This window comes from Rana temporaria, chromosome 8 (assembly GCF_905171775.1).
Source record: "Rana temporaria chromosome 8, aRanTem1.1, whole genome shotgun sequence".
NCBI lineage: Eukaryota > Metazoa > Chordata > Amphibia > Anura > Ranidae > Rana > Rana temporaria.
Genome location: NC_053496.1, coordinates 11,612,081 through 11,626,577, shown reverse-complemented (window position 1 = coordinate 11,626,577; position 14,497 = coordinate 11,612,081). Strand labels below are relative to the sequence as shown.

The 14,497-nt window shown below is 52.6% G+C and overlaps 1 protein-coding gene across 3 annotated transcripts in view; it reads left to right on the top strand.

Annotated features, from left to right (window-relative positions):
* LOC120946678 (cytochrome c oxidase assembly protein COX15 homolog) overlaps positions 1–14,497 on the top strand; it is a 30,498-nt gene that overhangs the window by 285 nt on the left and 15,716 nt on the right. The window contains exons 1-3 of one of the 3 annotated variants that reach the window (XM_040361301.1): positions 20–38; positions 7,710–7,825; positions 12,181–12,269. In XM_040361301.1, the coding sequence (XP_040217235.1) occupies positions 12,189–12,269 (81 nt within the window). In that variant the 5' untranslated portion in view covers positions 20–38; positions 7,710–7,825; positions 12,181–12,188. The other 2 variants (XM_040361300.1, XM_040361299.1) reach the window with 2 other exon arrangements.

Genomic DNA, 14,497 nt, shown 5'->3' with positions numbered 1-14,497 from the left:
TGACATTTCTGTGTTTACCGGTGTGCAGAGTATGTGAGGTGATGTGTGTGTGTGTGAGAGAGTGCGGGTGAGGCGACCTTCCTGTAAGACAGACATGTGTATGGGGGAGGGCCAGTATTACACCCCAGTACTGTGTGTCCCCCCAATATTCCATGTTCACCATGTAGCTGTGTTAGAGGATCCTGTGTGTGCCTGTCCTCCAATGGTCAGACTTGTGCTGACATCCCCCTCCCAACCACAGCCTGCCTGTCCTCCAATGGTCAGACTTGTGCTGACATCCCAACCACAGCCTGCCTGTCCTCCAATGGTCAGACTTGTGCTGACAACCCAACCACAGCCTGCCTGTCCTCCAATGGTCAGACTTGTGCTGACATCCCAACCACAGCCTGCCTGTCCTCCAATGGCCAGACTTGTGCTGACATCCCCCTCCCAACCACAGCCTGCCTGTCCTCCAATGGTCAGACTTGTGCTGACATCCCAACCACAGCCTGCCTGTCCTCCAATGGTCAGACTTGTGCTGACAACCCAACCACAGCCTGCCTGTCCTCCAATGGTCAGACTTGTGCTGACATCCCAACCACAGCCTGCCTGTCCTCCAATGGTCAGACTTGTGCTGACATCCCAACCACAGCCTGCCTGTCCTCCAATGGTCAGACTTGTGCTGACATCCCAACCACAGCCTGCCTGTCCTCCAATGGTCAGACTTGTGCTGACATCCCAACCACAGCCTGCCTGTCCTCCAATGGCCAGACTTGTGCTGACATCCCCCTCCCAACCACAGCCTGCTTGTCCTCCTATGGTCAGACTTGTGCTGACACCCCCCTCCCAACCACAGCCTGCCTGTCCTCCAATGGTCAGACTTGTGCTGACATCCCCCTCCCAACCACAGCCTGCCTGTCCTCCAATGGTCAGACCTGTGCTGACATCCCAACCACAGCCTGCCTGTCCTCCAATGGCCAGACTTGTGCTGACATCCCCCTCCCAACCACAGCCTGCTTGTCCTCCTATGGTCAGACTTGTGCTGACACCCCCCCTCCCAACCACAGCCTGCCTGTCCTCCAATGGTCAGACTTGTGCTGACACCCCCTCCCACCCACAGCCTGCCTGTCCTCCAATGGTCAGACTTGTGCTGACATCCCAACCACAGCCTGCCTGTCCTCCAATGGTCAGACTTGTGCTGACAACCCAACCACAGCCTGCCTGTCCTCCAATGGTCAGACTTGTGCTGACATCCCAACCACAGCCTGCCTGTCCTCCAATGGTCAGACTTGTGCTGACATCCCAACCACAGCCTGCCTGTCCTCCAATGGTCAGACTTGTGCTGACATCCCCCTCCCAACCACAGCCTGCCTGTCCTCCAATGGTCAGACTTGTGCTGACACCCCTCACAGCCTGCCTGTCCTCCAATGGCCAGACTTGTGCTGACATCCCCTCCCCCCAGCCTGCCTGTCCTCCAATGGTCAGACTTGTGCTGACATCCCCCTCCCAACCACAGCCTGCCTGTCCTCCAATGGTCAGACTTGTGCTGACATCCCAACCACAGCCTGCCTGTCCTCCAATGGTCAGACTTGTGCTGACATCCCAACCACAGCCTGCCTGTCCTCCAATGGTCAGACTTGTGCTGACATCCCCCTCCCAACCACAGCCTGCCTGTCCTCCAATGGTCAGACTTGTGCTGACACCCCTCACAGCCTGCCTGTCCTCCAATGGCCAGACTTGTGCTGACATCCCCCTCCCAACCACAGCCTGCCGGTCCTCCAATGGCCAGACTTGTGCTGACACCCCCCTCCCAACCACAGCCTGCCTGTCCTCCAATGGTCAGACTTGTGCTGACACCCCCCCACAGCCTGCCTGTCCTCCATTGGTCAGACTTATGCTGACACCCACCACAGCCTGCCTGTCCTCCAGTGGTCAGACTTGTGCTGACATCCCCCTCCCAACCACAGCCTGCCTGTCTTCCAATGGTCAGACTTGTGCTGACATCCCAACCACAGCCTGCCTGTCCTCCAATGGTCAGACTTGTGCTGACACCCCTCACAGCCTGCCTGTCCTCCAATGGCCAGACTTGTGCTGACATCCCCCTCCCAACCACAGCCTGCCTGTCCTCCAATGGTCAGACTTGTGCTGACACCCCCCCCACAGCCTGCCTGTCCTCCATTGGTCAGACTTATGCTGACACCCACCACAGCCTGCCTGTCCTCCAGTGGTCAGACTTGTGCTGACATCCCCCTCCCAACCACAGCCTGCCTGTCCTCCAATGCTCAGACTTGTACTGACACCCCCCCACAGCCTGCCTGTCCTCCAATGGTCAGACTTATGCTGACACCCACCACAGCCTGCCTGTCCTCCAGTGGCCAGACTTGTGCTGACACCCCCTCCCAACCACAGCCTGCCTGTCCTCCAATGGCCAGACTTGTGCTGACATCCCAACCACAGCCTGCCTGTCCTCCAATGGTCAGACTTGTGCTAACATCCCAACCACAGCCTGCCTGTCCTCCAGTGGTCAGACTTGTGCTGACATCCCAACCACAGCCTGCCTGTCCTCCAATGGTCAGACTTGTGCTGACATCCCAACCACAGCCTGCCTGTCCTCCAATGGTCAGACTTGTGCTGACATCCCAACCACAGCCTGCCTGTCCTCCAATGGTCAGACTTGTGCTGACAACCCAACCACAGCCTGCCTGTCCTCCAATGGTCAGACTTGTGCTGACATCCCAACCACAGCCTGCCTGTCCTCCTATGGTCAGACTTGTGCTGACATCCCCCTCCCAACCACAGCCTGCCTGTCCTCCAATGGTCAGACTTGTGCTGACATCCCAACCACAGCCTGCCTGTCCTCCAATGGTCAGACTTGTGCTGACATCCCAACCACAGCCTGCCTGTCCTCCAATGGCCAGACTTGTGCTGACATCCCCCTCCCAACCACAGCCTGCTTGTCCTCCTATGGTCAGACTTGTGCTGACACCCCCCTCCCAACCACAGCCTGCCTGTCCTCCAATGGTCAGACTTGTGCTGACATCCCCCTCCCAACCACAGCCTGCCTGTCCTCCAATGGTCAGACCTGTGCTGACATCCCAACCACAGCCTGCCTGTCCTCCAATGGCCAGACTTGTGCTGACATCCCCCTCCCAACCACAGCCTGCTTGTCCTCCTATGGTCAGACTTGTGCTGACACCCCCCTCCCAACCACAGCCTGCCTGTCCTCCAATGGTCAGACTTGTGCTGACACCCCCTCCCAACCACAGCCTGCCTGTCCTCCAATGGTCAGACTTGTGCTGACATCCCAACCACAGCCTGCCTGTCCTCCAATGGTCAGACTTGTGCTGACAACCCAACCACAGCCTGCCTGTCCTCCAATGGTCAGACTTGTGCTGACATCCCAACCACAGCCTGCCTGTCCTCCAATGGTCAGACTTGTGCTGACATCCCAACCACAGCCTGCCTGTCCTCCAATGGTCAGACTTGTGCTGACATCCCCCTCCCAACCACAGCCTGCCTGTCCTCCAATGGTCAGACTTGTGCTGACACCCCTCACAGCCTGCCTGTCCTCCAATGGCCAGACTTGTGCTGACATCCCCTCCCCCCAGCCTGCCTGTCCTCCAATGGTCAGACTTGTGCTGACATCCCCCTCCCAACCACAGCCTGCCTGTCCTCCAATGGTCAGACTTGTGCTGACATCCCAACCACAGCCTGCCTGTCCTCCAATGGTCAGACTTGTGCTGACATCCCAACCACAGCCTGCCTGTCCTCCAATGGTCAGACTTGTGCTGACATCCCCCTCCCAACCACAGCCTGCCTGTCCTCCAATGGTCAGACTTGTGCTGACACCCCTCACAGCCTGCCTGTCCTCCAATGGCCAGACTTGTGCTGACATCCCCCTCCCAACCACAGCCTGCCGGTCCTCCAATGGCCAGACTTGTGCTGACACCCCCCTCCCAACCACAGCCTGCCTGTCCTCCAATGGTCAGACTTGTGCTGACACCCCCCCACAGCCTGCCTGTCCTCCATTGGTCAGACTTATGCTGACACCCACCACAGCCTGCCTGTCCTCCAGTGGTCAGACTTGTGCTGACATCCCCCTCCCAACCACAGCCTGCCTGTCTTCCAATGGTCAGACTTGTGCTGACATCCCAACCACAGCCTGCCTGTCCTCCAATGGTCAGACTTGTGCTGACACCCCTCACAGCCTGCCTGTCCTCCAATGGCCAGACTTGTGCTGACATCCCCCTCCCAACCACAGCCTGCCTGTCCTCCAATGGTCAGACTTGTGCTGACACCCCCCCCACAGCCTGCCTGTCCTCCATTGGTCAGACTTATGCTGACACCCACCACAGCCTGCCTGTCCTCCAGTGGTCAGACTTGTGCTGACATCCCCCTCCCAACCACAGCCTGCCTGTCCTCCAATGCTCAGACTTGTACTGACACCCCCCCACAGCCTGCCTGTCCTCCAATGGTCAGACTTATGCTGACACCCACCACAGCCTGCCTGTCCTCCAGTGGCCAGACTTGTGCTGACACCCCCTCCCAACCACAGCCTGCCTGTCCTCCAATGGCCAGACTTGTGCTGACATCCCAACCACAGCCTGCCTGTCCTCCAATGGTCAGACTTGTGCTAACATCCCAACCACAGCCTGCCTGTCCTCCAGTGGTCAGACTTGTGCTGACATCCCAACCACAGCCTGCCTGTCCTCCAATGGTCAGACTTGTGCTGACATCCCAACCACAGCCTGCCTGTCCTCCAATGGTCAGACTTGTGCTGACATCCCAACCACAGCCTGCCTGTCCTCCAATGGTCAGACTTGTGCTGACAACCCAACCACAGCCTGCCTGTCCTCCAATGGTCAGACTTGTGCTGACATCCCAACCACAGCCTGCCTGTCCTCCTATGGTCAGACTTGTGCTGACATCCCCCTCCCAACCACAGCCTGCCTGTCCTCCAATGGTCAGACTTGTGCTGACATCCCAACCACAGCCTGCCTGTCCTCCAATGGTCAGACTTGTGCTGACATCCCAACCACAGCCTGCCTGTCCTCCAATGGCCAGACTTGTGCTGACATCCCCCTCCCAACCACAGCCTGCTTGTCCTCCTATGGTCAGACTTGTGCTGACACCCCCCTCCCAACCACAGCCTGCCTGTCCTCCAATGGTCAGACTTGTGCTGACATCCCCCTCCCAACCACAGCCTGCCTGTCCTCCAATGGTCAGACCTGTGCTGACATCCCAACCACAGCCTGCCTGTCCTCCAATGGCCAGACTTGTGCTGACATCCCCCTCCCAACCACAGCCTGCCTGTCCTCCAATGGTCAGACTTGTGCTGACACCCCCCCCACAGCCTGCCTGTCCTCCATTGGTCAGACTTATGCTGACACCCACCACAGCCTGCCTGTCCTCCAATGGTCAGACTTATGCTGACACCCACCACAGCCTGCCTGTCCTCCAGTGGCCAGACTTGTGCTGACACCCCCTCCCAACCACAGCCTGCCTGTCCTCCAATGGCCAGACTTGTGCTGACATCCCAACCACAGCCTGCCTGTCCTCCAATGGCCAGACTTGTGCTGACATCCCCCTCCCAACCACAGCCTGCCTGTCCTCCAATGGTCAGACTTGTACTGACATCCCCCTCCCAACCACAGCCTGCCTGTCCTCCAATGGTCAGACTTGTGCTGACACCCCTCACAGCCTGCCTGTCCTCCAATGGCCAGACTTGTGCTGACACCCCCCCACAGCCTGCCTGTCCTCCAATGGTCAGACTTGTGCTGACATCCCAACCACAGCCTGCCTGTCCTCCAATGGCCAGACTTGTGCTGACATCCCCCTCCCAACCACAGCCTGCCTGTCCTCCAGTGGTCAGACTTGTACTGACACCCAACCACAGCCTGCCTGTCCTCCAATGGTCAGACTTGTGCTGACATCCCCCTCCCAACCACAGCCTGCCTGTCCTCCAGTGGTCAGACTTGTACTGACACCCAACCACAGCCTGCCTGTCCTCCAATGGTCAGACTTATGCTGACACCCACCACAGCCTGCCTGTCCTCCAATGGTCAGACTTGTGCTGACAACCCAACCACAGCCTGCCTGTCCTCCAATGGTCAGACTTGTGCTGACAACCCAACCACAGCCTGCCTGTCCTCCAATGGTCAGACTTGTGCTGACATTCCCCACAGCCTGCCTGTCCTCCAATGGTCAGACTTGTGCTGACAACCCAACCACAGCCTGCCTGTCCTCCAATGGCCAGACTTGTGCTGACATCCCCCTCCCAACCACAGCCTGCCGGTCCTCCAATGGCCAGACTTGTGCTGACACCCCCCTCCCAACCACAGCCTGCCTGTCCTCCAATGGTCAGACTTGTGCTGACACCCCCCCACAGCCTGCCTGTCCTCCATTGGTCAGACTTATGCTGACACCCACCACAGCCTGCCTGTCCTCCAGTGGTCAGACTTGTGCTGACATCCCCCTCCCAACCACAGCCTGCCTGTCTTCCAATGGTCAGACTTGTGCTGACATCCCAACCACAGCCTGCCTGTCCTCCAATGGTCAGACTTGTGCTGACACCCCTCACAGCCTGCCTGTCCTCCAATGGCCAGACTTGTGCTGACATCCCCCTCCCAACCACAGCCTGCCTGTCCTCCAATGGTCAGACTTGTGCTGACACCCCCCCCACAGCCTGCCTGTCCTCCATTGGTCAGACTTATGCTGACACCCACCACAGCCTGCCTGTCCTCCAGTGGTCAGACTTGTGCTGACATCCCCCTCCCAACCACAGCCTGCCTGTCCTCCAATGCTCAGACTTGTACTGACACCCCCCCACAGCCTGCCTGTCCTCCAATGGTCAGACTTATGCTGACACCCACCACAGCCTGCCTGTCCTCCAGTGGCCAGACTTGTGCTGACACCCCCTCCCAACCACAGCCTGCCTGTCCTCCAATGGCCAGACTTGTGCTGACATCCCAACCACAGCCTGCCTGTCCTCCAATGGCCAGACTTGTGCTGACATCCCCCTCCCAACCACAGCCTGCCTGTCCTCCAATGGTCAGACTTGTACTGACATCCCCCTCCCAACCACAGCCTGCCTGTCCTCCAATGGTCAGACTTGTGCTGACACCCCTCACAGCCTGCCTGTCCTCCAATGGCCAGACTTGTGCTGACACCCCCCCACAGCCTGCCTGTCCTCCAATGGTCAGACTTGTGCTGACATCCCAACCACAGCCTGCCTGTCCTCCAATGGCCAGACTTGTGCTGACATCCCCCTCCCAACCACAGCCTGCCTGTCCTCCAGTGGTCAGACTTGTACTGACACCCAACCACAGCCTGCCTGTCCTCCAATGGTCAGACTTGTGCTGACATCCCCCTCCCAACCACAGCCTGCCTGTCCTCCAGTGGTCAGACTTGTACTGACACCCAACCACAGCCTGCCTGTCCTCCAATGGTCAGACTTATGCTGACACCCACCACAGCCTGCCTGTCCTCCAATGGTCAGACTTGTGCTGACAACCCAACCACAGCCTGCCTGTCCTCCAATGGTCAGACTTGTGCTGACAACCCAACCACAGCCTGCCTGTCCTCCAATGGTCAGACTTGTGCTGACATTCCCCACAGCCTGCCCTCCATTAAATATAATGTATTATTATTATAATTCCGCCCTGATTATATCTCTGCACATTGTATTGTTGTATCGTTATATTGAGGCCTCTTATTATTTTCTAACGCAGGATTTCTATGGAGCCAACAGTCTGCTCTGCGCTGAACTAACTAAGGGGAGACGGTACAGCTGCAGTACGAGAGGATTGGGGGGCGTTTCCTGAGAGCTCACAGTCTACAAGGAAAGGTAAGTCATGAAATAATTACATCGGGAAAAAAGTACAATTCCGTTTATTTGGTGACCAGAGTCGCAGGAGAGATTGGGTAGGAAGTTCCAGAGGATGGGGGAGGCTCGGGATAGATTGTAGTGGGGAGTTCCTGTGAGAAAGGACAGGCTTCCGGACAGGTTGGGGTTTTGTGTGGCTCTGTACAGGTTGGGGTAGGGAGTTCCAGAGGAAGGGACAGGCTCCGGACAGGTTGGGGTATGGTGTGGCTCTGTACAGGTTGGGGTAGGGAGTTCCAGAGGAAAGGACGGACTCCGGACAGGTTGGGGTATGGTGTGGCTCTGTACAGGTTGGGGTAGGGAGTTCCAGAGGAAGGGACAGCCTCCAAACAGATAGCGTGGCTCCAAAATGATGGGAGAGCCTCTGGAAAGTCCTGGAGGAGATCATGGGAGGAAGTGATGAGGGGCTCCAGCAAGGGGGTCTTGGGAGTTATTATTATTATTTATTTCAGGTACTTTTATATCACCGTCAATTTACTCAGCACTTTATATTTGTACAGTATCTCACAAAAGTAAGTACACCCCTCAGTCACATTTTTGTAAATCTTTTCTTCTATCTTTTCATGTGACAACCCTGAAGAAATGACACTTTGTATCTACAATGTTGTGTAGTGAGTGTACAGATTGTATAACAGTGTACATTTGTTGTCCCCTCAAAATAACTCAACACACAGCCATTAATGTCTAAACCGCTGGCAACAAAAGTGAGGACACCCCTAAGGGAAAATGTCCAAATTGGGCCCAAAGTGTCAATATTTTGTGTGGCCGCCATTATTTTCCAGCACTGCCTTATCCCTCTTGGGCATGGAGGTCACCAGAGCTTCACAGGTTGTCACTGGAGTCCTCTTCCCCTCCCCCATGATGACATCACAGAGCTGGTGGATGTTGGAGACCTTGCGCTCCTCCCCCTTCCGTTTGAGGATCCCCCACAGATGATCAATAGGGTTTAGGTCTGGAGACATGCTTGGCCAGTCCATCACCTTTACCCTCAGCTTCTTTAGCAAGGCAGTGGTGGTCTTGGAGGTGTGTTTGGGGTCGTTATTGTGTTGGAATACTACCCCGCGGCCCAGTTTCTGAAGGGAGGGGATCAATAATTCTGTAACTCTAACCAGGTGAATGAATGAATGACTTGTATAGGGCTACACATGCAAACTGAATCGCCTCTAGGTGCATTTTCCAGCCAGTGGGCTGGATTCAAGAAGCAATTGCGCCTGTGTAACCATAGTTACACAGCGCAATTGCTTACTTGCCCCGGCATAACGAGTGCTCCTGATTCAGGAACCTCGATACGCCGACTGCAGCCTAAGATATGCGCGGCATAAGGCTCTTATGCCCGCATATCTTAGGCTGCATTCTTGCGATGGCCGCTAGGTGGCGTTCCCGTTGTGTTCAGCGTATAGAATGCAAATTGCATACAAACGCCGATTCACAACGTTACGTGAGCCCTGCGTACGCAGTTTCCGTACGGCGGTTTTCGCGTAAGGCTGCCCCTGCTATTAGCAGGGGCAGCCAATGTTGCGTATACCCGTCGTTCCCGCGTCGCGAAATTTCAAATTTACGTAGTTTGCGTAAGTGATTCGTGAATGGCGCTGGACGCCATTCACGTTCACTTTGAAGCAAATGACGTCCTTGCAACATCATTTGCCGCAATGCACGTCGGGAAAGTTTCCCGACGGAGCATGCGCTCTACGATTGGCGCGGGAACGCGCCTAACTTAAATGATTTCCGCCCCTACGGGATCATTTAAATTGCGCGCGCTTACGCCAGGCATTTTGCCGGCGCGCCCACGCAATTTACGGAGCTACTGCTCCGTGAATCAAGGGCAGCGCAGTAAATTTGCGGGGGCGCAGGGCAAAAACGTTGCCCTGCGCCTCTGTAAAAAATGCGCAATTGTACTTGAATCCAGCCCAGTGTCTGCTTGGCTGGTGCGGTCATTTTACCCCGTAGGATCGACATGCTTGGGACACACAGATATACACATATATACTGGGCCAATTTGGCCAGGATCCAATTTACCTACCAGCATGTCTTTGGAGTGTGGAAGGAAACCGGAGTACCCGGAGGAAACCCACGCAGGCACAGGGAGAACATGCAAACTCCAGGCAGATGGTGTCGTGGTCGAGATTCGAACCAGCGACCCTTTTCCTGCTAGGCGAAAGTGCTAACCACTACGCCACTGTGCTGCCTGTAAAAATATTTAAAGCGTCGCCTATGGAGATTTTTTTTAAGTACCGTAGTTTGTCGCCATTCCACAAGTGCGCGCAATTTTAAAGCGTGACATGTTAGGTATCGGCTTACTCAACGTAACATCATCTTTTATAAAAAAATTGGGGTATGTATTTTTTTTTCGGGGGGGGTTTCATTAAAGTGTGTTTTCTCAAAACGAAATCGCGTTTGAAAAACCGCTGCGCAAATACCGTTTGACATAAACAACTGCAACGGTCACTATTTTATTCCCCAGGGTCTCTGCTTAAAAAAAAAAAAAAAAAGCTATATAATGTTTGGGGATTCTTTAGTAATTTTCTAGCCCAAAAAATACAGATTTAAACTTGTAAACACAAAGGACCAGAAAAGGCGGAGTCTTCAAGTGGTTATAGTACCAAACATTTATCATTATCCACTTCAGCCCCGGACCATTTGGCTGGATAAAGACCAGAGCACTTTTTGCGAATTCGGCACTGCGTCGCTTTCACTGGCAATTGCGCGATCGTGCGACGTGGCTCCCAAACAAAATTGATGTCTGTATTATAAGACTGACTGTTTATTATCATATTGAGGTCTGTATTATAGCATTACCCAAGAGTATTCATATTACCGTATATACTCGAGTATAAGCCTAGGGTGTCCATCTGTATGCCTTTGCTGTGCCCATGCCTTTGCTGTGCCCATGCCTTTGCTGTGCCCATGCCTTTGCTGTGCCCATGCCTTTGCCGTGCCCATGCCTTTGCCGTGCCCGTGCCTTTGCCGTGCCCGTGCCTTTGCCGTGCCCATGCCTTTGCCGTGCCCATGCCTTTGCCGTGCCCATGCCTTTGCCGTGCCCATGCCTAGACTTACATTTAACATAGGAGAATATAGAAGGAAGGGTGCCCGACTTTGAAAAATCCGTGCTCCCCGGCCATAGGTCCCCCAGACAGCAAACTTTGCACACTCGTAGAGGAAGATTTTGTGGTTCAGCGGACCTATGGCCAGCTGGTACCGGGTCCCCAAACTCTGGGAGATCAGGTGACTCGAGTATAAGCCGAGGGGGGGGGGGGGGGGTTTCAGCACAAAAAAAATGTGCTGAAAAACTCGACTTATACTCAAGTAATAGGGCTACATGTGTGCCAAGTTTCGGGTGCAGGGGACCTACGGCCGGCCGGTACCGGGTCCCAAAAGTCACCGGAGAAATGACCGTTTAACATGGGAGTCTATGGAAGGGGTGCCCGACTTTGAAAAATCGGTGCTCCCCGGCCGTAGGTCCCCCAGACAACAAACTTTGCACACTTGTAGAGGAAGAGTTTTTGGGGTCCAGGGCACCTGTGGCCAGCCGGTACCGGGTCCCCAAAGTCCAGGCGCAAAAAGGTGACTCGAGTATAAGCCGAGGGGGGCATTTTTTAGCACAAAAAAATGTGCTGAAAAACTCGGCTTATACTCGAGTATTAACGGTAGTTAGTATTGTTATTGGAGCGTTGTGCAGGGAGTGTGTCGCTGGCGTTTCGGCTCTCCAGTGTGATGTCACAGGGCATCTTCATACATTAAAGAGGAACTGCGGTCCGCTCACATAATTTTGTAATAAAAACATTTTTGTCATTCTGAAGCTTCCCTCCAACCACTTTGCATATTATTTTATATATACTGTGATTCTGTACTTGCCAAATGTGCTGCAGAAATCTCCCTCCACCGAGTCTGGCTGCAGCCATTTTAACTGTGGGCAGCTGAAGCTGCTGCCTGATCACTTCCTGGATTTACACAGACACACCTGCAGCTCTTGGCAAAATTTCAAGAGAGAGCTGTACATGATGTCATAAGCCTAGACAAGAAACAGGAAGTGGGCTGCATAAGGAAACAGGAAGTGGGCTGCATAAGGAAACAGGAAGTGGGCTGCATAAGGAAACAGGAAGTGGGCTGCATAAGGAAACAGGAAGTGGGCTGCATAAGGAAACAGGAAGTGGGCTGTATAAGGAAACAGGAAGTGGGCTGTATAAGGGATTTACTGGCAGAAAAAAAGTTTTACTATCCAAAGTTAAAACAACAACAAGAGCAGAAGATTTAATAGATGGAAAGATGAAAAATATGACTGATAATCCACTTTAATAAAACACTTCTATATGTTTTCATAGGTGAAAAAATGCTTCTCCTAACCCTTCGTTCCTGCGTGACGCACAGCAGGGCGCATGCTCTGCGTTTCATCCACACTGCTGAAAGCCAGGTAAGTGGTTCACTACAGCTAAAGAGTTAAAGTAGAACTATAGGCAAAACTTTTTTCCTTATTTGAATAAAGAAAGGGAAGGTCATAACCCCTGTTGGTTTATTTTTTACCATCTGTGCCCCGTTCAAGAGCTTTTCCTTTACTTCCTGTCTCCTAGGAAGTGAGGGGAAATCTCTGCAAATTAAGCGGTTTTAAAGGCAGAAGGTTTTTTTTTTTTTTTTTTTAATCTTAATGCATTCTGTGCATTAACCACTTCACTACTGGGCACTTAAACCCCCTTCGTGCCCAGACCAATTTTCAGCTTTCAGCACTGACGCATTTTGAATGACAATTGCGCGGTCATACAACGCTGTACCCAAATTATATTTTTATCGTTTTTTTTCCCACAAATAGAGCTTTCTTTTGGTGGTATTTGATCACCTCTGCGGTTTTTATCTTGTGCGCTATATACAAAAAAAGACAGAAAATATTGAAAAAAAAAACACTATTTTTTACTTTTTGTTATAATAATATCTCAATTTTTAAAAAAACATATATATATTTGTTTCCTTTTAGTTTAGGCCGATACGTATTCTTCTACATTTTTTATTGTAAAAAAAATCGAAATAAGAATATATTGATTGGTTTGCGCAAAAGTTATAGCGCCTACAAAATAGGAGATAGATTTATGATTTTTTTTTTTTTTTACTAGTAATGGTGGCGATCTGCGTGTGTTTTTTTTTTTTTTTTGTCAGGCCTGCGATATTGCGGCGGACGTATCGGACACTTTTGACACTATTTTGGGACCATTCACATTTATACAGCGAACAGTGCTAAAAAATGCATTGATTACTGTATAAATGTGACTGGCAGGGAAGGGGTTAACACTAGGGGGTGAGGAAGGGGTTAAATGTATTCCCTGGGTGTGTTCTAACTGTGGGGGAAGGGGACTGACTGGGGGAGGTGACCGATGCTGTGTCCCTATGTACAAGGGCCACAGCATCGGTCTCCTCTCTCCCTAACAGGACGTGGAGCTCTGTGTTTACACACACACAGATCCACGTCCCTGCTGTCACCGCCGATCGCGGGAACCTGGCGGACATTGCGGCCGCCAGGCACGCGCATCGGCTCCTCAGCGATGCGCCGGGCACAGTGTTTCCCCGCTGCGCGCGGGGAATGTAAATAGCAGGACGTCCACCTGGCACTTGAGAGCTGCGCTGTGGATGTCTTTTGTCTATAGCGCGGCTCTCAAGTGGCTAAGATAAAAAGCCATCTGTGTGCAGCAGCTATGCTAATACTTACCCAAATCAAACAAATAATCTAAACCAATAATTAATAGACAAAAAAAATGTCATGCAAGATTATAATAATCCAAATATTGTGCAAATCAATAATTCCACAAAAATGTATTTCTTCTATGGCAAAGTGGCACACTCTTCAGCATTCTGCTATGTGCAAATTGTGCCCTTTCCTGGATGGGACAACGCACACCAGATAAAGGGGACTTTGGTATATACCAGTGTTTCTCAATTCCAGTCCTCAGGCCCCCCCAACGGGTCAGGTTTTCAGGATTTCCCTCAGATGAAAAGGCTGTGGTGATTACTAAGGCAGTGAAACTGATCAAATCACCTGTGCAAAATAATGGAAACCCTGAAAACCTGACCTGTTGGGGGGGGGCCTGAGGACTGGAATTGAGAAACACTGGTATATACCAAGGTAGGTCTCAAAGGCTTTTTTCAGAGCTCTGCTGCCTGTGATGAACTCCGGACACCCTGTTGGTTATTTCCGCTAAGAAGCTGCTTCCCAAGTCCTGGAACATGAGACCAGTAGATCTGGCTATAGTAACCCCAAGAACCAGGCAACACCAGTTTTGGAGTACACCAGAAATAGAACTCTTTATTAGAACAAGAATACAGGTTTATATACATTTGAGAGAGACATAAATTAACATGAGCTAATTAACAAGTAATTTAACCAGCCTAGGTGACTCAGAGGTACTGTACGGTCTTTAAGGTCAGACTTGTTGTCTGCTAGCTCAGAAGACACAATGCACATTCTCATAAGTATAAACACTATGGCTTAGATTCACGTAGGGCGGCGTAAGTGTGGGCGGGCGTAGCGTATCGTATTTACGCTTCGCCGCCGCAACTTAGAGAGGCAAGTGCTGTATTCACAAAGCACTTGCGTCCTAAGTTACGGCGGCGTAGCGTAAATGTGCCGGCGTAAGCGCGCCTAATTCAAATTGTGAA